This window comes from Colletotrichum acutatum (genome assembly GCF_030867785.1).
Source record: "Colletotrichum acutatum strain CBS 112980 chromosome Unknown BDZ83scaffold_209, whole genome shotgun sequence".
In the NCBI taxonomy this organism is placed as follows: domain Eukaryota; kingdom Fungi; phylum Ascomycota; class Sordariomycetes; order Glomerellales; family Glomerellaceae; genus Colletotrichum; species Colletotrichum acutatum.
In genome coordinates, this window is record NW_026849203.1 from 26,050 (window position 1) to 48,095 (window position 22,046).

At 52.7% G+C, this 22,046-nt stretch overlaps 5 protein-coding genes across 5 annotated transcripts; 3 read left to right on the forward strand and 2 right to left on the reverse strand.

Moving 5' to 3' along the window:
- Positions 1-162: 162 nt before the first annotated feature.
- Positions 163-1,397, forward strand: BDZ83DRAFT_642877 (uncharacterized protein). The gene has a single exon (XM_060509644.1). The coding sequence runs from the start codon at positions 740-742 to the stop codon at positions 1,358-1,360; it is 621 nt and encodes a 206-aa protein (XP_060358057.1). The 5' UTR covers positions 163-739; the 3' UTR covers positions 1,361-1,397.
- A 1,416-nt stretch (positions 1,398-2,813) lies between these two features.
- Positions 2,814-4,149, forward strand: BDZ83DRAFT_758209 (uncharacterized protein; the record flags this gene model as incomplete). The annotated part of the gene is made up of 2 exons (XM_060514998.1): positions 2,814-3,844; positions 3,903-4,149. The coding sequence occupies 2 exons, from the start codon at positions 2,814-2,816 to the stop codon at positions 4,147-4,149; spliced, it is 1,278 nt and encodes a 425-aa protein (XP_060358058.1).
- Positions 4,150-10,260: 6,111 nt separating this feature from the next.
- BDZ83DRAFT_758210 (uncharacterized protein) lies at positions 10,261-12,759 on the forward strand (the record flags this gene model as incomplete). The annotated part of the gene is made up of 2 exons (XM_060514999.1): positions 10,261-10,453; positions 10,538-12,759. 2 exons carry the CDS (start codon positions 10,261-10,263, stop codon positions 12,757-12,759), a joined length of 2,415 nt encoding a protein of 804 aa, XP_060358059.1.
- Positions 12,760-13,041: 282 nt separating this feature from the next.
- BDZ83DRAFT_758211 (family 12 glycosyl hydrolase) lies at positions 13,042-13,885 on the reverse strand (the record flags this gene model as incomplete). The annotated part of the gene is made up of 2 exons (XM_060515000.1): positions 13,042-13,441; positions 13,551-13,885. The coding sequence occupies 2 exons, from the start codon at positions 13,883-13,885 to the stop codon at positions 13,042-13,044; spliced, it is 735 nt and encodes a 244-aa protein (XP_060358060.1).
- A 6,213-nt stretch (positions 13,886-20,098) lies between these two features.
- BDZ83DRAFT_593237 (FAD-dependent oxygenase) lies at positions 20,099-21,811 on the reverse strand (the record flags this gene model as incomplete). Its single annotated transcript, XM_060506608.1, has 4 exons — positions 20,099-20,734; positions 20,788-21,182; positions 21,254-21,470; positions 21,542-21,811. The coding sequence occupies 4 exons, from the start codon at positions 21,809-21,811 to the stop codon at positions 20,099-20,101; spliced, it is 1,518 nt and encodes a 505-aa protein (XP_060358061.1).
- Positions 21,812-22,046: the final 235 nt, after the last annotated feature.

The following is a 22,046-nucleotide window of genomic DNA, read 5'->3' on the forward strand; positions in this document are numbered from 1 at the left end:
AGATGAGGGATCAACGGCAGGCATCTCGTCGATGAGTCTTGCCAATTGGCCGATCTGGTTGGTGGAGAAGCGGCAGGCCCATGTTCTGCCCGTTTTTGCCGTGTTTCTGCCGTTCTCCCGCCCATTCGCCAATTCAATCACCCTCCATCTTTCTCTCTCATCTCACTCACACTACCTTACTCACAGTGAGAGTGAGTGAGTGAGAGAGGTAGCAACACCAACACCGAAAGAAACGCTATCAAATCTCACATCGCCCAATATTCAGCCCGTCGTTAACTTACGGTGCGGCCCTGACTCAAGCGACCCGAGTCGGACGATAACTTTTCGTCGCTCCATCAATTTTTCCCGCCTTCTCCCTTCTTAACCTTTTTCCTTGCAAGCTTGCCGTCTATCTCTTGCCAATGGCTCTTTGCCTTGGTGCGCTTCCTTCTCACACAACATTCCGGTCATTCTTACTCGTTTTGGTCCTCTCGCAGTTCTAGTCCCCTATGGCTTGGAGTCCGTCTCCTTCAGAATCGCTTCATCTTTGCTTTTTGCACATCTCTCATCTGCATCGTCCCTGTTTCAGCGCCTCTTTTCCTCTCTCTCACCCACCACTATTATCCATCATAACAGTGAGAGAGAGCAGTAGGGAAAGAAGTTGAGACCAACTAGCCATGCCGTACCAAGTGAAAATGTGCATGCATACCTTACGTCAGGCAAATCTTATTCCACCTCACTGTGCGAGCTCCGTGTCAAGATGGCATGCGGACTTGACCGGGGTCCGCAGCGCCGGACTACTGGGTTTTTGCTTTTCTTGCCTTTCTCTTCTTCCTTCGCGTCCTGCGGCCTGCTCTTCAGGCCCTCGTCACTTTTCACATTTTCTGCACTGTGTCTCAACTGCATCATACATCCTCCGTCGTTGGCAGAAGAGAAAGAGAGAGAGGATGAGAGCCGATTATTGCCCAAAGGCAGAAGAGCTTGCATCAGGGGGGCAGAGGAGCGGCCTGTGCCTGGTGTCTCACACCACAGCTGGCCAAATTCTCGGCCAGTGAGTGTCGTACGTATCAAGTTATCACTTCTTCCATTCCTTGACAGGCGTGTCTCCATTCCCCAATGTTACACACATTCAAACATACAACCAGATGTTGAGAGACATACACGGCAGCCAACTACGTCTGGGCGTCCCCACTCTCACACACACTCTCTCTTGCGGCCTCCCGTCCATCCCAGTCTTCCCTTCCCCTCCGCCCAAGGCTATCTCACAGACATACGCTTTCTCTGTCCTCTCTGGAACCCCACCACCACCACCACTACCACTGCAGCTGTCTGTCCCGCTCGCCATGGGCTGTTTCTGGCCCGCAGTGTCATGTACCTTTGATAGCTAGCCAGCTAGTAGGAGAAAAACCGGAGACGCGTTCTTGCTCTCACGTCTGACAATGGGGCCCTTCCGGCCTCCCTGCTTCTTTCCGACCTCACCAGTGGAAGTCTACCGGTTGTTTTGCAATGCTCGGACGTCCAAATCTGGAGATGGATACAGAGAACGATAGAGCCATGTCTCCGAACCAAGATGCAAGAGCGTATGGATTGTCAACCATCCACCCTTACCCCCCCCCCTTGTCGTCCATCATCCTCACCCTTCACCAACCCGCGATCCTTGAACAAGCAGAAGCGGTTCATGCAGGTACTCTTTCTTCTTCGTCGAATGTGTCCCCCGGTCGGTTCTCCGAGTCCCCAGCTGCCTGGCAGCAGTTCCTCGGCCGTGGTCGACCCCGGTCAGAGTTGACTCGATCACTACGAATCCCCCCCCAAGGACAAGGGTAATCCACACAAACTGCAACCCAAGATAGAGTAGGATTTTGGCTGTCTGGGCTTGACGAATGGGTACTTTGATCATGATGTATTCGTATCCCAGCAGCACCAAACTTGGACTCGCCTGTGTACCCTGCCAGTTGCTCCAGATTTGGACTCTTTGCTTTCTCAACTCAGAATCCATGCAGACAGGCATAGCCCTGAACCTGTCTTTCTACCTCTCTCTGTGTTTCTCTCGCCTGCCATGCCGGGATCAAGAATCGTAGGCGAACAAGAGAGCAACTGGCTCGAGCTTTGTCTTTTGGATCAACAGCTTAAGCCGCCCAGAGCACCGTACCTGGTTCAGCTAATCCATTGATCTGACACCTATATGTACGTGGGTCTGCGTTCATGGACCGGGCGATCGTCTCATTGTTTCTCAGGGACGACGAAACATACTGGACTGAACTGGACTGGACCCTCTTCTTCCCGCCGCAAGAAACGCTCTTCTGCTGCTCTAGACCCTCACCATCCTCTCGTCCATAGATCGGTGGATCCCGCGAATGAGATTAGAGCCTCTCTCTCTGTGTCTCTGCCCTCCCCTCCTCCCCCACCACCACCACCATCACGTCTTCAAACTCCACGCCCATTCTTCCCACACCTACACCCCCCGGCAGGCTCTTCGCAGCTCTCCCTCCCACGCTCCACTCCACCTCCGCTATCACGTACTCAGACCTCGATACATTCCTATCTGGGGCTCTCTGTCTCTCCCAGCTGGTGTATTGATGACACTATTTCCCCATTTTGTGAGAATATACCTGTCCATCACTCTCTAGGGGCGTCATCTTCATCTCCGTCCCCCTCCGTCCCACGATATAATACTGCCTCGACTGCTCGTCTGTGGAACGCTTCCATTACCCCATCATTCTTCATCTTACTTTTAACCGGACAACTCGCTCCCTCTTCAGAAACGAATTCACCCCCTCTCTCGAACAACAGCGAGTAAGCAACAACAATCAACAACATACACACACTCTCACACAATGATGTCGCACTCGCACCTCTGGCAACAGGAGCAGGACCACTCCATTGAGGGAATCATGGAGACCTTTGGTGGCCCCGAGACCAGCTTTAGCTTTGACGGTTCCATGAGCTGCGGGACTACAACACCAAGCTTCTCTGCCGCCTCCTCCGTCTACGACCCCAATGGCCCCTTCACTCCTCGCTCTGGCCGCTCAACACCTCACGATCACAGCCAGTCCAGCATTGACTTCGACGCCTCCTTCTCCTCCCACAGCTCCTTCACCTTCGACCATGCCCCATCACAAGATCACAAGGGCTACTTCCCCAAGCCCGACGAGGTGAAGATCCAGATGCCCATGCAGTATGCCTCAACACATGTAACTCCCTCAAGGAGGCAGAGTGCAGGCTACGGCATGGACCATCTCGACTACAACACTATGCTTCACGTTACCCTCAACTCCCACTGCATGCCGGGCATGTCCTCGCCTCACCCTCACCAGCAGCAACACCAGCACCAACAACATCACCACCACCATGCAGAGCAATACTCGCTCCACCCGGAGCTGAGCTCATCACCTTTCGTGATGCCAACTCCCCACCGCGGCCTCCCGAGCTCCACACCCAGCAACGCTCACATCTGGTCCTGCAGCAGCGAGAGCCCCATCATGATGTTCGGCAACGAGGCCACGCCCTCGACGTCGCCCCTCCAGGCCATGCACGGCAGCAACAGCAGCGCTGTCAAGCGCGAGACCACAGACTCCCCTATCCCCCGCCTCACTCCTCCCTCAGCGGCTGCATACCACCACCGCCAGGACCCCAGGCGCAAGCTCTTCGCCGAAGTCCAGCGCAAGACCCTCGCTCTTCAGAAGAACCAGAATGACATGGAGGCCCTGAGGCAACTGAGGTCCATTCAGGTCAACCAGGACGGCTCCGTCCTCGAGTGCGGCTCAATGAAGGTCCGCCACGTGGCGCCTAGACGGGAGCGGTGCACATATCCCGACTGCACCAAGACTTTCAAGAGAAAGGAACATCTCAAGCGACACTTCAAGGCGTAAGCATTCACTTCATCACTCAAACTCACAATCTCAACGCACTAACACACGCTTTAGCACCCACGAAAAGGAGGTTGAGCTTTACACGTGCCCTGCGACAAATTGCAACCACGTGTTCAAGGAGCGCCGCGACAACTTTGTCTCCCATCTCCTTCTCCACAAGCAGGGCAAGAGCAGCAGGACCCCGTACAACGAGAAGGCCGCCAAGCTGTACGACGAGATGTGCCTGCAGAGCAAGAGCCGCAAGCGCGTCAAGACGGGCACCAGCTCAAGCCCCAGCAGTAGCGGCAGCAACAAGAACTGAGAAAGAAAAACGTCCAAAGTTTCTTACTCTATCTCTACTGCTTTACTGCTGCTGGAGTGAGACACCTTGAACCGGGGTGTTACGGGACGTTTCCCGGGGGCACTGGAGACTCCGGCCGAGAAAGAGGGGCAGCAAGAAACGCCAAGTCGGGATTTCCCATGGCGATAGGCTGCTTCTCTTTTTTTCCAAGACAATTTCCAGGATCTCCAACGAGGCGCGCACGCCACAGCTTTGCATGTTGCTCATCCTTGCAACATTGCTGCAGCAAACACAAATCTTTTCTACCTTTCCAACCTGTAATAATTCTGTTGCACGAAGAATCACCTTTTTCTTGGGCGTACATTGGCAAACCGTTTGGGTGTATTTTGTTACTTTTTGTTGTTTCTACGTTTACTTGTTTTTCTACTGTATGGATCAAACTGGGGAGGATGCTTTTGCTTATCAGAGAAAGACACTTGGAACTCCCACCTGAGGTTGTCGACACATCCCACCAACCGTCCTGCGCAACGACTTTACATGCATTTTTTTACGATTGCCGCGGAGAAACATCAGCCCACACACACACACACACACACACACAAAAAACTCACAAGATTTACATATATTCTTAACGATTAAAAGACGTTCAAATACGAAGTCGCATGAGTACCAATCAAAAACACTGGTGGGAGAAGGGAAGAGAGAGAGAGAGAGAGAGAGGAGAATACCAAAGGGAGGATTCAGTCTCTGGTGCGACAACTGGGAGTAGGGGATATCGGGAAGGAGGCCAACTTTGTCTTACTTTTGGGGGTTCAAACGGCGAAAAATGGGGACACGGGAGGGGAGGACGGCCTATTACTCTGTACTGAATAACACCCTGTTTATTGGGTTTGCGAGGATACGAAAGAGATTACACTTGATTCTACGATTAGATTGTCACTGCTAAGAAATGTGAGAGATAACAAGGTTCGAAGATCCAAGATGAAAGAAACCCGATATTTTCCCCGAGTGCGGGTCTTGATCACTGCGTCCAGGTACTCTACACTCTACTTCACGTACTGATGATACGAAGAAAGCTGAAGTCCGAGAGCAGAACCACGTCGGATAGGTGACGTCCGAACTTCCATCACATCTCGTCTGCATGGCGTGGACTTGACAGGTTACGTTGTTGGGGAATATCTCATCCTTCAGCTACACGTCTTGCATCTCCCAAAAAGAGAATCAGTCTAGACTAAAAGGAGACAATTTTGCCCGTCAGAATCTTGGTACTGCTTGATATATGCATACCTACTGCAGGTGATATCTGACTTTTGCTCGATACTACCCCGATCTCGTAGGATCATCTTACCTTGTGGGAGACCGTAGTAGTGGTCAACGCGTAACTATTGTAACAGCGTTGCAATCATCAATCTGACAACGGACAACCTTCAGCTGAGGTGCCCTCTCGTCCCATTCTCGTCTCGGTAGGTGAACTTGACGATCACCGCCCGGGTCACCAAGATTCCCCACTTCCAAACGCGTATGTGGTCGAGGTGGAACCATGGACGGGTGATGGAATAGACAGGGCCAGGGGGTCAAGATCAAGGCACGGCCAGAGCGAAGGCATGCTTGTCTCAGATTTTGGCGTCGTTGCTCTTCCTCTCTCTCTCTTTTCTGCTGCAAGAGTCGAGACTACGAGGCACCACCGCTACTTTTCTTGCTCCATCCGCCAAGAAAGAACGTCAAGAGAACTAGGTAGGGGTTAGGGTTCATGATGGGGACGAACGTGCTTGATGGCCTCTCTTATGATCTTATCCCATGCTGTTGTCCAGGACCAGGGCTTAGACGAAAACTCTCTTTCTGCCTCTTTTTGCCCTTTCAGGCTCTCGTAAGTTGCCCCATCGTGACCTGGACTCGTGGACGATCCGGGACGCGAGTCGAGAGCCGGGAGCGGGCGGGGAGGAGAGGGGCAAACGGTGCGGTTCAGGCCGTCAGGGTTTGGGGGGGAAGTAGTCTGGCTAGATGGAGAGACTACGGACACTGGTCTATGGTGTTAGTTCATCGGCGTTTGTGTTTTAGTTCAACCGTAGTCGTGCGTAGTCTGAAAAAATGCCCCCATTCTTACAGGCAAGCTTCCGTCATCAGGATTACGTCCCGCGCGAATCGGGATGATTGACGGGATCACGAAATAGGGTTGGTGGGAAAGCAGGGGCAAAAGAGGTCTTTACGAAAAGGTAAAGTACCCATAGCAAAAAAAGTTGGGACCTGGTGGTACAATGATGCCTCTGGAATCTAGGGGGCCTCTTGATAGGTTCGTGAGGGCGACGAAGGTTACGAACCGATGCGAATGATGGAATGGGCAGGGGTTAGATGATCAGAGGCAGGGGAGGGGAGGGCCAATCGACCAGGGGCAAAGGGGAGAGAGAGGAGGACACTTGGGAAGAGGAGACAGCAAGCCTGACAAGGTCAAAAGCCGATTCCCGATGGGCAGAAAAAGCGCGGGAGTCGGTCATTTTGAGCAGGCCACCCCGGACGAAAGAGAACTACTGTAGCCTGGTAGGCCTGGGTTGCCCTGTAGGTAGCAGCCAGAGTGCCTGGACGACGTGACATTGACAGGTGACTCCGAATTGTAACATAAGACGAAGAGAAATCTCCGGCTGGCCTTTTTTTTTTTTTTTCGAAACGGGTTGCCCAATCGTGGGAGCCTCGCGGTTTTTCGGGAATGGCTGCCTGCCGTGTAACTATTCCCATGTGGTAAATATTTTCTTTCCTACGTGATGGGGTTCGCTTTGGTTGGCGATGAAAGAGACGGGCCGAAGGCGTCTGCATGGAGTCAAAGACAGCAGCAGGCTCAGCAGCACCAGATGGAATCAGGAACGCAAGGCCTTCTGCTGTGCAAGACTGCGAGAGAGCAAGTGAGTACTAGTATGCAGCAGGGGAAATCCCACAACTCAATTTCAGAGAGTGAGACGAGACTGAACACTGCTTCTCTCGGTATTACGGGCGCAAAGCGTGTTTGATTAAGCAGTGGTGCAGTTGAACCACACACACACACACACAACACACCCAGCACGCACGCACATACGGAGTACTCCACCCCGGAAATTCCTAGACCTTGGCGAATTTGTTCAAACGGCCGTTCCGGTGCAACAACTGGTCGAGAGATGAGATGAGTCGAGGCTCGGGCTGATGGATGGGCAGCTGGGGGGCTTCCCAGGTCCCAGAGGTTGGCACATTGGTAAGGTGGTAGCGCATCCAGGCAGCCCAGTCAGGCTGGCCTGAGCGTCGGCATTCGGAGCCTGCGGCGACCCTGTCAAACCGTCGATCTTGACCATATTCTCGGGATATGGGCAGGGGAGGGGGTTCGTCGCTCAGCGCTGTCGTCGTCGTCGTCGTCGTCGTCGTTACACAGGAAACCCTGCCAGGAGAGGTCTGGCGCTGGTGCTACTGGTGCTACTACTGGCGCAGCGCTCTCGCACGGGATGGGATGGCAGTGTTCCACTGAAGATGCAAAAATGTCCGCTGTCGGTGGGCAAGCTGCAGGCCAGCATGCAGGAGTCCAGGACAATGATAGGTAGGACGGGCAGGAATTTGTCAGGACAAGATGCATGCGTCCCCCTGTGCCCCCTTCTGGCCTTCTGCTCACCCCTGGTGCCCTGGAAGGACAAGAAAACCCCAAGAGATGCACGGCGTTCGCAGGGGTAAGTATGCAGCCCATCGGATTCGGGCAGCCGCTGCATCTGGCGTGCTGCAGCATCTCATCGTGCAGAGACATGGGCAGTGGGACCTTGTGTCACCAAGGCAAGGTACCAGAAATTGCAGAGCGAAAGGAAGAAGGCTGCTGTTGCGACTTCAGGAAGTACGACGTACGTACGAGATAAGAAGCGGGAAGTTGTGCATGTGCCGAGGTAACGTTATCAAAACAAGGCCAAGTCCTTTTGAGGCATCTTTCCCTCGATTTCTTAGCGTATGCTGTCCGGTGGAAGTTGAATGCGTGAGTGTGGGACGGGTGGACGGGCGGGCGCTTGACAAGCAAGATGCGGCAGAAGAGAGGATCGTTCGTGGTCGTTAGAATATGCCTCAATCCATTGGAGTTTTCGGTTAGGTTCGTTTAGTCGATGAGTCAGTGATTAGGTCTATCGCGGGCATTCGCGCTGCATTACGCGGATAGAGGTACTTTGGAGAGCTCGAAGCTGTTGTGGCTAGGATGTGTGCCTTGTTTTCCATGGTAAAGAGGTGACTAGCCGCACAGAGACGAGAATAACAAACCATGATCCGTCAGATGATGTCGTGACAGGTGGTTGTCTGGTCAGAAGGATGATGGTTTTCTCATTCGGGGGCTGGTGAATGGATGAACCAAGGTGTGTGGTCATTGTTGTGGTGGACCTACGGAGCTGCGTCCGTAGTTCTCCTGATGGTGTCACCAAAGCGCGAGGGAAAATCTCCGGTTGCTCTGAACTTTTTCTTGGTGTGGGAAGCCGTTAGGTGCGCCGTGCGACGATGCGGGGCAGCGCCGGCTGTTGGCCGGGTCTCGACCTCTTGGGGCCATCGGATGCGGGGGTACAGACGGAGCGGGATTGGCTGGGAGCTTACGAACCACGGAGTGGAGACACCGACGCGACTGACTGTGTGGGGCAGCAGGCCGGGGCACAGCTCCGGAGACTTAGCGCCGAGGTGGCTTACAAGTTTGGAAAGACCCTGGCCGTTGTCATTTTTCTGGTCGGACCCGCCTACCGCTCACGGCTCCGCATTGCGTGAGCTATCAGACGGACTCGGCTCGCGTAGACTAGAACTATCGAAGTCAATGTTAGCTTCGGGATATGTCGTCTTGTAAGGTTAGCAGAGAGGATACTCTGGCGTGAGCTTGCGGTACTCCCGTCTATTGCCAATGCCGGCCTTGCCGCGTTAGCCACGGGAAGAAGACGCCGGACACGCCGGGGACTACCGAGGTATGTATCTAGTGACAGCTTAGGTAATTCGGGACTTTCCAGCGGAGACGTCTCTATCTTAGGTAAGCACTTACTGCGGTCACGGGTTCTCACTTTCGCCCGGTTGACGACGGCATTCTTTTCCGAACCCCGCGAATTCCTATCTTCGGATTTCCCACACACCTTGGCCCCCACGGTTTACGGATCACGGATATTGCAGTCGTACAGACAAACCCTTGGTCATCTGCGATACGTGCGGTGCGGACAAACCGCGTTGGCACGCATGCATGCATAGCCACAGCCTCGAGTTGCTGCTGACGTCAACCAACACCACCCCACCGATCGCCCAGAACAAGGCAAGCCAGGCGAAAGAAAGCAGACACGGCAGAGCAAGCGGATCACTGAATGTGAGGCGACAGAAGCAATCAGGGCTGATCTTACATGCTCAGTCCCAGCGAGGATTGCCCGACAATCGTCACACGCAGCGAACAATGACCACAACAGCACCGCTCCCATGCCCCGCCACTATCGCCGGGCGCTCCCATGTCACCCACGTGTCTACCCCGTCTGAAAGCTCGCCTTTGCTTCGGGACGATTGCGGCTTGTCGTTGACGTGCAATGCAGATTTGCTGAAGGTCATCCTCAACGACTCCCAGCCGGCGTGGCTTCGACTTCATTCCTGCATTTGCCCCCTGCTTCTCTGCATCGCTGCATCGCTGCATCGCCTCTTCAACACAAACCCCGACAGCCCGTGAGCCCGTCCTCAAAGACTTTTCGATTTACTGCCAGGCCGCAGCCTGACCCGCGCGCTATTGTTCACTGGAACGGAATATACATCATTCTCATGTCTGGCGGCGACCGTCTCACAACTCTCACGCCACTTTCCTTTTTCCAGCCTCAGTCTCGTGGATGCCACACTCGCACTGTTCCACTTCGCGACTAGCTGCGCATGCCGTCCGTATAGCAAGCTTCTCATCGACCATCGACTGTTTGATCGGCCGCTGTAACGTATCGCCCGTTCATCTCGCTCCAGCACGATTGTTTAACAGTAACCGCACACACGTTTGCTTCTCTCCATTGGCGGCTGCTTCGGCCTAGACTGGCCCCCAAACCAATAGAGAAAGGCAGCAAGCTGTTTCATCGTCTGCTACATACCCCATGATCCTGGCATGAGAGTCCCAGGTGGTCTAAATTAGAAGGCGCAAACAAAGCCACCAACACCATCATGGCCACGCTGCCATCATATCAGGATGCCGTCAGTAAACTCGACTGGCTTGAGTTGGTAGCACCATACGTCGCAGACAAGGACTTTACTAGTCTTTGTTCTGTGAATAAACGATTCAACGCCGTCTTCGCACCCCGCCTATGGAACGACCCGTTAGTCGCCGCTCGACGGCTGGGACTGGACCCAAGTGACGGTATGTTTGTCTCAACCTACACCCGTCAAACTAAGAAACACCATTTGCTGACGTTGTTGCTACTATTTCGGTGGAGTGTTAAAGACCTGGAATGGTACCTAACATTTGTATTCGACCGCATGCAGCGTCTGCGGCCGAAGACCCTGGCTCTAATCATGACTCTCGACTTTCGCGAGTTTGCAAAAGACACTGCCCACTTCTTGTCCGACAGTAGCAGCAGGACAATACCTCACACTCTGCGTCAACTCTCCAAGACATTACCGAACCTCAGATGCATTCTCTTAGACGGGCATGCCGAGGCGGACCCCGCCTTCTTGACTACCATCCCGGTGTCTGAAGCAAACACGACACCACCAGATCCTCGTCAAGGCCTGTTGGTTCTTAGTGTCGCTCATTGTCAAAATCAACTCCCCAACGGCTTCTATGCGTCGGACAAGCTCCAGCAGCTAGTCCTTCTAGACGTTTCTGGGTTGCCAGGTTCCCTGCAGGCTCTGATTGCTGCAGCTCACGGACGATGCAACCTACGCAGATTAAAGGTCCTCAAGGTGAGGCGTCGGGAGATCAACGACTTCTTGGCTTTGATGCTCTTCCAGGCTTTCAAGAGCTCGCTGTGGAGTCTGGACATCAGCGAAAATAGAATCACAGACGGTATTCTTGGCCAATTTGCTGCACTTTGCTTCAATAGTCCATCTTTGAGATCTCAGTCTCGATTCAAGACCGAAGGCAAACTTGTCTTTGATGGTCAAGGAAACGACACATTTGGGCCTTTCATGTTCATCCAAGAATCCGACTCGAGCGCGACCTTTAGCGATACAGAGCGGCACTTCGTGGATGCTCCCATTTACTCTGCCGTTGCGGGTCGCGATTTACAAGAAGATGAAGCAGTGCGAGCCAATGGCAGAACTCCGTTGAGGCGAGACACTGTGGACTACGTTAAGGCCGCAACTGCGGGAGGCATGGATCATCTGGCACCTAACTGGTCAGACGTGTCGTACCTCGACGTCTGCTCTGCACCCACCGGGATCACCCATCTGCACATCTCAGACACGCAAATCACTTCTTCAGGTGTGGGGAGACTGCTACGCAGCTCGCAAGGTCAGCTGGAAGAGCTCTCCTGCGATGGCCCGCTCTTTCTACCAGTCCAAGGATCTGCTTTGAAGCAGCAGCATCTTCTCCCATGGCCCAAGAACGTAACTCTGCGCGGCGCTCTGGGCTGCGTGCACGTCTTCAGGCCCGTATTCTCGTCCAATCTGCGTGTGCTGAGGATTCACCATTCGCTCGTGACGCAGATACCGACACTTGAGACTGATGGGCTGTCAACCATGGCACGACTCTGGCTAGCCGAGACAGTGGTAAGGGAACGATCTGAGATGGCCTTCCCACAGACATTCGAACCGGACATGAACCCCCGGCTGACGTCCCTGACTCTGACCAAAATCCCACGTCGCTCCAACGGGCCGTTGATAGACACACTTGTGCAATTTCTCACGCTGGCTGGTCTCCAGGAACGCGCGATTCGGAAGACTGCCTCTCAATCGTCATCGCGACGTGGTTCAATGCTCCTGCATGGCCTGCGTCATCTCCGTCTAGAGTTTGAAGCCGATCCCGTTGAGGATCCAGCCGGATTTTCAGCCGCAGACGACTTGGATGCGAAAGAGCTCTTGAATATGGGCGAGGACGAAGGCTTCAGCTTCTTCGGCGACGAGCGCCGGCCTCAGCCACGGCCTGAACCCACGAGGAAAAAGCAAGCAACAGCGGGCGGCCAAGTCGCTACGCATCACTCTCAGCCCGCCACGGTCCGCCTGAGCGCATTCCCCTACAGCGATTTCCAGGGCGTGTCTATGCCCTACCATGATACGTGGGGTGGGAGTCAGTTCGACCGGATCATTTGGGTCGGTGATGGTATTCTGGGCCCAAACCACCTTGCTGTCAACGAGTATATGAAACTTGTGACGAACCCACTGCTAAGATCTAGGGTAGGACCAGCCGCCACAGTGCACGTAAAAGCTGGCGTACCGGAAGGAGTTCTCATATTTCACGCGGCTTGGGACGCCATTGTCATGCCACCAGAGTTGAAACCTCCTAGAGCGGCAGAGCTTCATGGTATGCGGGACGTTTTGGAGGCCATCAAGGCGTTTCGCATCGAGACTAGAGCGGCATACGAGCCTGCGAAGAAGGCTGCCGTTGAAGGCGTGGCAGAGCTTGACACTACTAGTGGGCCACGACACTACTTTTGGTCGGGAAGGCTTGAAGTCTCTGCGCAGCAAAGCATGGCACACTATCGAGCGCCTGGTTATTGGCGATGAAAAAAGAAAAGGAGTTTCCTTTTGTTCAAAAGTTTTCTCCTTCCTAACGGGTTTCTTGTGTTCCGTCTTACTCTTGTGTGAAGGCGCAACTTTTGGTCATATGTGATATATACTTGTTTTGAAATAAGTATGAACAGTGAAGCGAAATGTGGTCCTCGAGGCACCTTGCTTTTTGGCCCTCTCATATCCCACATGTCTGTCTCAGTCCCTAGTGGGCATCTTCCCCCCTATCCAATGTCATATGACTTTTGCCCAGAAAACTCAACCCAGAAACCCTCTCTCTCAAGAAAGAGAAGCAGTGTAAGCAGTCGTGGTGAACTTGGCATTCGACCCGACGAACGGCTCCGTACCGGCGCCGATGCTCTGGAGGATCTGGGAGGAGGGTAGACCCTGGCTGTTGATGAGGTAGGTGGCGAACGCCTTGAGGTCGCCGCTGAAGCTCTGGACGTTGCTGGGCGCGACAAAGCTGAAGACGGTCATCTGGCCGTTGACGCCCTTGTAGAGGTTCCAGGTGCGGCCGGCGACGGTCGGGGTGGCGATGGCGCTGCCGGTGGCGGAGATGGGGCCGGCGCCGCCGAGGGAGCCGAGCCAGATCATGATTTCGTATTGGGCGGAGCCGGTTGCCGTGGAGGAGGTGAAGAGGTCGTAGGCTACGTTTGCTACGAGGCCTGTGCCGGAGTAGCTTTATGGACGTTAGTGGTCATCATACTTGGTGGTTTTGATGTGTAGATAATGTCTTTGGTCTTTTCTCTTGGGCAAGGAGTATAGAGTGATGGAGTAACAAGACATACCTCCAGTTCCAGGTTGAGGGGATGCTGCTGATCGCGCTCAGGGCCTTCTTGCTGACGTTGACGACGGCATTGGCGTACGACTTGACGTTGTACTGCCCGCCGGACCAGGACCAGGTCGTGGACCACTGCAGGTTGCTGCCGGAGAGGCCGGTGAGGGTGGTGCACTGGCTTCCGGTGCCCGAGGACATACCCCAGAGGTTGTTGTAGACGGTGTAGGTGCCGGTGACGGCCGAGTCCCACTGGCCGCAGTAGGTTGTCGCGCGCTTCTCGACGGTCGTCGGCGTCGGGCTGGCGAGCGCCAGGGGGAGGAGCGCGAGGATGGTGGAGAACTTCATGGTTGAATAACTGGTTGGTGGATAGAGACAAGAGCTTGCGAGTGAGGGGATTAGTAGTGAGTATTGGAAGAGACTGGATTGGAAGATCTAGAGATATAGGAACTGCGAAATGAGTGATCGAGTTTTATATGTCCTGCTTTTTGAGATATCTGTAGATGGCTCTATGCTGAAATTGACTTTCTTGGTTCAGGACTGCATCTTTCCTTCAACCCATTTATTCTTGCGCGGGGTCCCCGGCATCGACAAGGAGCCTCCCGCCAACATCACACTTCAAGTGGGAACATTCTGTCTACCCGCACGAATCGTCACCAATGCCGAACCCGTTTCGTAGACCTACCTTCCGCAATTGCCTCGGAAGGATAGGCTGACATGATCACGAGAGTCTTTGTCCCCTGGGCCTGACACGGGTGACTTACCAATTGGGACGATGATCATATCCGTACTTGATATAAACTCTTCAGGACCATGAGCTAAGCCCAGGGTGACGGCTCTTTATTGGCGGCTCCCATCGTGGTGTTGTCAATACCCCGGGCGAGATCCATCTAGTTCGGGAGTTTTGGGAACCACGAATCAGGGGAACCCGGCTATTGGAGACGTGGGGATGGGGGAACTGGGGCAGTGGATGGAACGATGTTCAAAGGTTAAAGTTTCTTGGGACGTTCTACACAAAACTTCATGTTCATAGCTGAGTTGACTGTCTGATTATCTATTACGAAGAGACTAGAATAAAGATCGATATCACAGCTATAAGGTACTCTGTAATTTCCACCAAAGCCTTTCACTTATCCCGAACTCTTCCGGCATCTTATTTTCTCAACAAAGCATAAAGTAGTTGTACAGCACAGCAGTTCCATTGCAAGCCCAATGGGCCATTACCGGCATTACTTAGCGCTCCAGCTACCCCGGCATGGCTTTCAACGCACGGGATTCGAGGAGATATCATCTGCCCTGGCACTCCTGGGAAAGCAACAGCATGGACTGCCGGCGGAAAATGCGGGGTTAGACTGCCGTAATCCGTGCTGCTGCGCCGGGGGCTTCCCGCGATGTAACCGAGAAGAGTCGACCAGGTGGAGTTGGGAAGCTGGGGCACGGCGGGATCTAGCAGCCGCGATTGGCGGAATTCGATCGGGCGTTAATTTACTGGAAACGCGCCGGAGGTTTTCGTTGCGTGCGAAATGCGAGGGATCTGTTCTTCTTCTTCTTGTCCATCTGCAAGCTTGCGTGCGAACTGCTGTTTTTCTTCTGTTGGGAAGATTGTGTGCGAGCTTTGGTTCACAACTTCACTCTCGATGCTACGGACGTACACGGCTGGCTTCGTGGAGGCACGGAGTTTAGAGATGATTCTGCGGTGTACTCTCATTCCAAATCTCTCGACGTTTAATTTAGTTCAGCGTTGGTAATGATAACGGGCTCGCTTGATCGGCGCCTATGAGATTTCGCTTGTGCACGGCTTCGAGACCTGTCATTTCAACGTGCATTTCGTACGTGCGCATCCGATCTGATTTCCCAGACTCTTGGCTGGCGTTGGCTCTGAGTGATTACGTGATTACCTAGAATCTGAACCGGCCTGGGAAGCAAATTTCTTGGTCCCTGACTCCTATGATGCCTGTTCCCTGAAAGACCATCTGACGGTTCTGACCCTACATTCGCTTATCTGACTGAGCTGGATATCGAGACATGACGCATAGCTTGGGAGCGTAGTTCTTTCATCTGTTAGGCCTCCCTTTCCTTCACGTGAAATCCAATAGTATGCAGATCCATTTGCCAATGAGGTGCTCGTTCGCGTCATTGTTATGATTTATCAGTAAAGATAATGCAGTCATCGCGGTCGACCCATCGTAACCCCCTCGTGCAACTAGGTATGAAATGATTGAAAGATTGCTAGCACGAGTGTCTCACAGGAAGTTCCAGTGAGATTGCTTGCTTGGTGTTTTGTAAAGTTCATGTTCAACGTGGAACTCTACAATCTTGATTTCAACCAGATTGCAGCTAGTATGGATATGAGGGCGCAAAAGCAAACGCGAAGAGGCCCGACCTCATGGTGGCGTCGCTGAACTCCAGCTGTGTCTAGCTCACAGCCTCATGACCTGGGGAAGAAGGGCTAGGCGAGCTTGTGAACCGCTCGTGGCTTTCGTGCGAGGGAAAACCAAAAATCGCTACATGTAGGAAGGAGATGTGATGGTAGCTCGGAGAAACTCTCATCCATAATTGACAATACTTGGTTTTTCTGTGCGCTTGTTGAACGCCTTCCAACTAGACTCGGACAGCAAGCCATCTGGGGACGTGAACTGGTTCTGCACATGGTATATTTGGTTTTTCTTCGTATCTGCAGAGCGAGCCTCGCGTGGACAGCGCCGAACTGGACTATTTTGACGGCATATGAGATGTGAGGAAAAAAGTTTGGATTACCACACTACCAAGGAGAGGGAACGGTGCGGTTTGTCTGCGCCACTTGGCATACGCCATCGATTATCTGTAAGTACCTGTTCTGGGTCCAGGTAAGAAAGCGCCTCATTCTAGCCTCGGAGACAGGACGCGTCTAGTTCGGACGAGAGACTAGGGAACACTCGGAGGTCAAGGTAGTGATCTTCGGCGCTGCCATCCCACGAATCTGGGAAGATCTCCTTCGACCCTGTTATGTCTTAGGTATCTACCTGGCCTTTCTTGTTTTGGAGCCGCGGACGTGCGTCGTGCCTGAGCCGGTGGAGACGCGTCGCGATGGTGGTGATGATTGGGGTAAGAAGGGGAGAGGGGTAGTGGTGGTGGTGGTGGTGTGTGCTGACAACTGGCACATTGGCTAGCGGCGGGTTCATCTGAGTAGCGTAGCCGATGGCATAGACTCAACTCTAATCAGATATCATTGCTTTTCATCCTGCTTGGAGGGGCGTGTGCAGTTGCGTCTTTTGATATTTCATTCTGTCTTGGTATATCGACACTCAAGAGGGTTGGCCTAGGATGCGTTCAGGGGATGGAGGTCCCGGTTCCGAGGAAAGGAATTTGAGTTGCTGAATCCCTGAAGGCGACTCAACACCGGCGCTTGTCTCATGTGTCCTGCGTTCCCGATCGGAAAGAGAACAGGGGACTCTCGAGAAGGGGTGGTTGGTTCCACGTGCTCGGGATCAGACTATGAATCGCAGAACTTCCTAAGCCTGACTCTTATGTGTAGGAAAGAGGCTTCAAGAGAGGAGAGAAATGGGTGGTGTAGGTGAAAACGCACTGTGACAGGGGTCAAACAGAGACGGACTGAGACTTGTGGCGTACGCCGGCCGGGACGGGTTTTACGCGGCGGCGGGCGGCCGGCCTGCACTAGACCCAGAACATAGGACTGGGCAAATGACAATTGGGATGACTGAGGAACGGACGGAACCACGGAACGTCGTTCATTGAGGAATGGAAAACGGATTAAATCGCGCGGTGCGGGAAGCTAACTGGAAGAGCGATTTGCCGCAAGAGGGTGCCCGTTGGTGGCTTGTTTGCCTCATCCACAGAGGATGGGCTGGACTTCGGCGTTCCCAGAATCCTCACGACCTGTTATTAGCAACCCATCATCCCCGGTGTTTTGAGGGGTCGAGACATGAACCCGGCGGGAATGTATCGGATGGAGCACTTGCGGGCTCTAGCCGTTGCTGATGGGCTATCGTTTTGACTTACTCCTATTGTCTTCCACGAAGACTATGCGTGGTTTTCTTTGTTTTTCTGAGGGGGCTATTCCCACGCGTTCCTCTTGTGGCAAAAATGCCGCGGCAATGCCACGGCCGTTGATTGAAACACACAAAAGGCGTTTCTGGGGAAGCGTTGGAAGCCAAATTCTGGAGCGGTAGTGTCTTGAGTCTTGCGATGTTCAATATTCACTCGGTCATGATAATTGCGTTGCTGACAATGACGATTGCTATTGCCCTGGATTTCTTCATCACCGACTGCAGTAGGATAGGCGATCACAATGCAGCTTCGATTCTGCCTCTAGTGGAGTCCTGTCCTCATCTGCAGTAGAATCCATCAATATACGGGGTTTATGTCGCATGTGGGCTGGCCGACGGGCGTATCAGCTGCAATCCAGATTCTTGCTATATGCATGTCTCTGCCACTCATGCAGCTTAACGATTCGGGACATGCACAATTACCCTCGGTGGTTGAATTTGCCCTCCCTCTCCCCCTGCTCTCTCGCCCAGAGACGAGGCTTCGGAGGCTTCGGTTTTTTTGACGCTAGGGAAAGCTGGAAGATGGGATCCGGGGAATGCAAGTTGGTCCTCATTGGGTAAGTGAAAGGCCCAATCGAGGATAACCTCGTTCTTGTCTCTCATATTCGGTCTCGGACTTTTGCGACAGCTGGGTTTCGACGGGTGGTTAGTTGGTTCGGCAATCCACCCGTCAAAGAAGGGGTACTCGGGGTTCGTGCTGCTATTGGCAGCCCAGACCCAAAGACCTTTGACGTGAAGCGAGATAGAGCGAGGATAGGCTGTAGAGTGGAGAGATTGACGGAGAGAGTGGATGAGGCAAGATGTCTCTCAGTATTTGCGTTTTGTGCATTAGTGCTTCGGAGCTGAAAGATGCAGCTACTGCAGGATTCACCAGGTGTTGATGCAATCGAGATCTACATGACGAAAAGGAGATCGCCTGCATATCGAGCGGCGACATTGAATGCCTGACGGAGGTTGAATGTCATTTGATGCCAGGTAGATATCGCAATACCATTATCTTTCTCGGGTTGAACTCCTCACCAAGGTATGACGACGAGTTCGAGAAGTCTACCATCACGGGTCGCGCCACACATCCATACTGGAAACTCTGGCCTTTTGATGGGATATGGTGTTCGAAATTTCTTAGGTCTGAGTAGCTTGTCACAGTGGCCACAGCGATGTCAGGATGATTCCAACGAGAGCTTGGAGGCGAGCTTCTGAACCCAGGACGATATGGTTTCTTAGAGTTCTATCCTCTAGACATCGTAGTTATCATTGATGATTGTCAGATAAGGGATCAGTCCATGGCTGAACCGCACGTAGACCAATGCTTATCCTTGACTCAATGTTTCCCTGATCAACACAAGATGAGGTGTTGGAAGGGAATGAAGGCCATCATCCCAGCCTCCTCCCACTTTCATAATTCTGCTGGGCTTCTCAATGAACGAAGTATACAGTCTTTATTCCAGGAATAATCTTTGACAGTATCTGGGACAATTTCTTGAAAATTCCCGGTACCCTTTTTTGCTGATGAGGCCGGTATGCCCGAGCGACTTTTCTGGTCTCAAAGTTGGTCGCAGTCTTTCCACCTACTTCTAGGTGAACTTCGGAGTATTCGGTGTCGGCAATGAAGCTTTGCATACTCAGGTGAAGAGCTGAAGGGAGAAAACGGGTAAGGGTTCCTTTTGATCTCTTAAAACATCTCAAGTTGCCCCCTGAAACCTGGAAGTATAAAACGATTTGTCAAAGGTCATCAGCGGACTTTGTATTGATCAGCGCACCATACAGGTGTGAACCATGGAACCCAACTCTACCTACGTAGCTAAATCCGTGATTTTACTAGCTTGAGACCTACACCTCGTTGATTGAATGGTCATCTTCGTTGGTGGGAAAATGGCCTTGTCGTAGAGCCCTTCAGAATATCTCGTGTCTGTTGTCCAAAGTGATATGGGCAATATGATGACAGATGTCATGTGAAACATTAATGAGAGGCACTAGAAAGACAGCAAATGAATAACACCACTTCAGCCCGACTTCAACACACTTTAGAATTTTGCGTTTCATACAATTTCTATCTGGGCAACAAGTAGTAACAATCACATCATTCTGATAGAAACCTTGATTGTGTGAAACATGGCTAAGGCGAATAAATGTAGTCAATTATAAGTTCTAGTAAGCTAGGTAGGTGCCTTATGATCGAGACTCTCTTACTGATATAAGAACAAATTCCTTTGGCACAATGAGCTGTAAATTCATTGACAGCACTAGCTACGCTATAATTGAGAGTGAATTACCGACTGACCAGAGCCTGGCAACATCATTCAATCCTAATGACTACTGTAGCCCTCAATAATCCAAGTAACTTCTACGAGTTGAAGATTAAAAAAGAGTACACTGGTTCAACATTGCAGAAAAGCCTGGACGTTGACTTAAACTCGACAACGTGGCGTATACGGGCCAAAGTAAAATCGATTTGATCGCTCTATGAGTTGTTCCCATTGAATCTAGATACAAAACCAAAACTTCCCAAATTATTTTATGCAATGGGACCGTAGAAGCTGAACTTGCCGTTCGGGTCGTACTTGGTCTTCAGAGACTTAAGGCGATCCTGCCTCCATTGTTCGCTACCGTACCACTCTTTAGGACCCTCATCACCAAAGGCGTAGTTCAGGTAGACGTGCTGCTCAGTGCGGCCACTTCCTTCATGAATGATGTCGCGGAGCTGGTTACCGAGTGTGACAGCCTTCTGATCAAGCTCAGTGCCGTTGGGGGAGTAGGTGATGAGGGGCGCGAAGAGAAGGTTGTCACTGCGATAGGCGAATGCAGTTGAGTCGCTCGCAATGGCCTTGACACCTTCGTTGGAGTAACCTTCGAACATGAAGAGAGAGTTGTTGAAGGGTGAGTCGCCGCTAATCGAAGAAGCGAAGAGATCGTAAGCCTTGCGTTGCGCCTCAATGTTGTATGACTCGACATAGATGGGGAAGCGAGGGTTGTTCAAGCCAGCCTTCTGGCACGGGATGGAGTCAAGAGCAATGCCGGTCCATGTGGCTAGGTCAAGGTAGGTTCCCGAGTCCGGAGTGGCAGAGATGGGGCCGATGTCCCGGAAAGGCTGAGTGTAGACGGAGTCGACGGTGGTGACGCCCTCCTGGATGACCCAGAAAAGAATGATAGGCTTGGGTGAGATTAGCAGTGCTCATGGATAACAACCAGATAGCCTGAACTCACATTCTCGGGGTCCGCATCAGGGTTTCTGAGCCAGTAGGACCAGTTGATGACTTCAGCGGCCTGGGTTCCATTCTTGAGAAGGTGCTCATTGGCAGCCTGGTAAACTTCCTCAACCTTCTCGCCGCCGAAGATAAAAGTCTCCACCGCCCAGTCGCTGTGTTCGATGTCATAGACCTTGACGTTAAGAGAAGTTACGATACCAAAGTTGTGGCCCGCGCCCTTGACAGCCCACCAGAGGTCCGAGGTCTCATTGATGGTCTGCAAGGTGCCATCGGCCAGCACAATGTTCATGGAAACAAATTGATCTGCGACCAGGCCGTGGTGGCCCTGAAGCCATCCATGGCCTCCTCCAAGAGCAGGTCCGAGCGTACTGACGCACTCGCAAGTTCCCGTAACTGTAGCCCATGGTCAATGATTTACCTTGACAAGGTACAAGTGATGGAGATAAAACTAGAATGGAGCTTACCAGTCTGCTTGCCGGCCTTCCAGAGTGTGTCGGTGACGAGCTTGGACCCGGTACCACCACTGATCTTGGCGGTTTTCCCGTCTGCAGCAACCTCGACACCGCTCAGCTGGGACAGGTAGATTTCGATACCGCTGTCCATCTTGCCCAGAGTGGTGATAGCGCCGTGCACGCCATTGTACGCAAGGAAGGGCATGCTCTTCTCGTTGGCGAATTTGACCTGTATGCAGGTTAGTGGCCACCTGCTTCGCGCCCGAATACACTCGGACGATAGTAGAATTAGTAACTTACAGTCTCTGCAACATCGTTCTCAGTTCCAGGGATCACCACGAGGTTAGGCTTGGGTGCATCAAGGTTCGACCAACGGATAGACGCGTTGGTAAACTCGGCAGAGCCCGGTTGGTAGATCTTTGCAGTAGCTGAGAGCCTATCGCCGAGCTCAGCCGTATCTCTCGCGCAGATGCCTCCGAGCAGTTGACGAGCGACAGGAACGTTCAGGCATGCTGAGGTAATTGCCCATGCAGCAACGGCTGTAAGGACTTCCATCTTGAATCGATGCATCTCGGCAGGGGGAGGGCAGAAGGGGGAGCCGGATTGGCAGTAGATAAACTCTCGATAAACCCAAGGATGCAACTGCTGATACAAAAGCTGGCCCAAGTGTAACCTAGATATCAAGAGAGTTCGAAACGAATGTGGTGGTAGTGAACGGACAGACCCCTCGTGGTTGAGTGCGCCTGGTTCCGAACAGTCAATCCGTCGACAAGCAGCAGCGCTTCGACCATTATTTATCGTACAT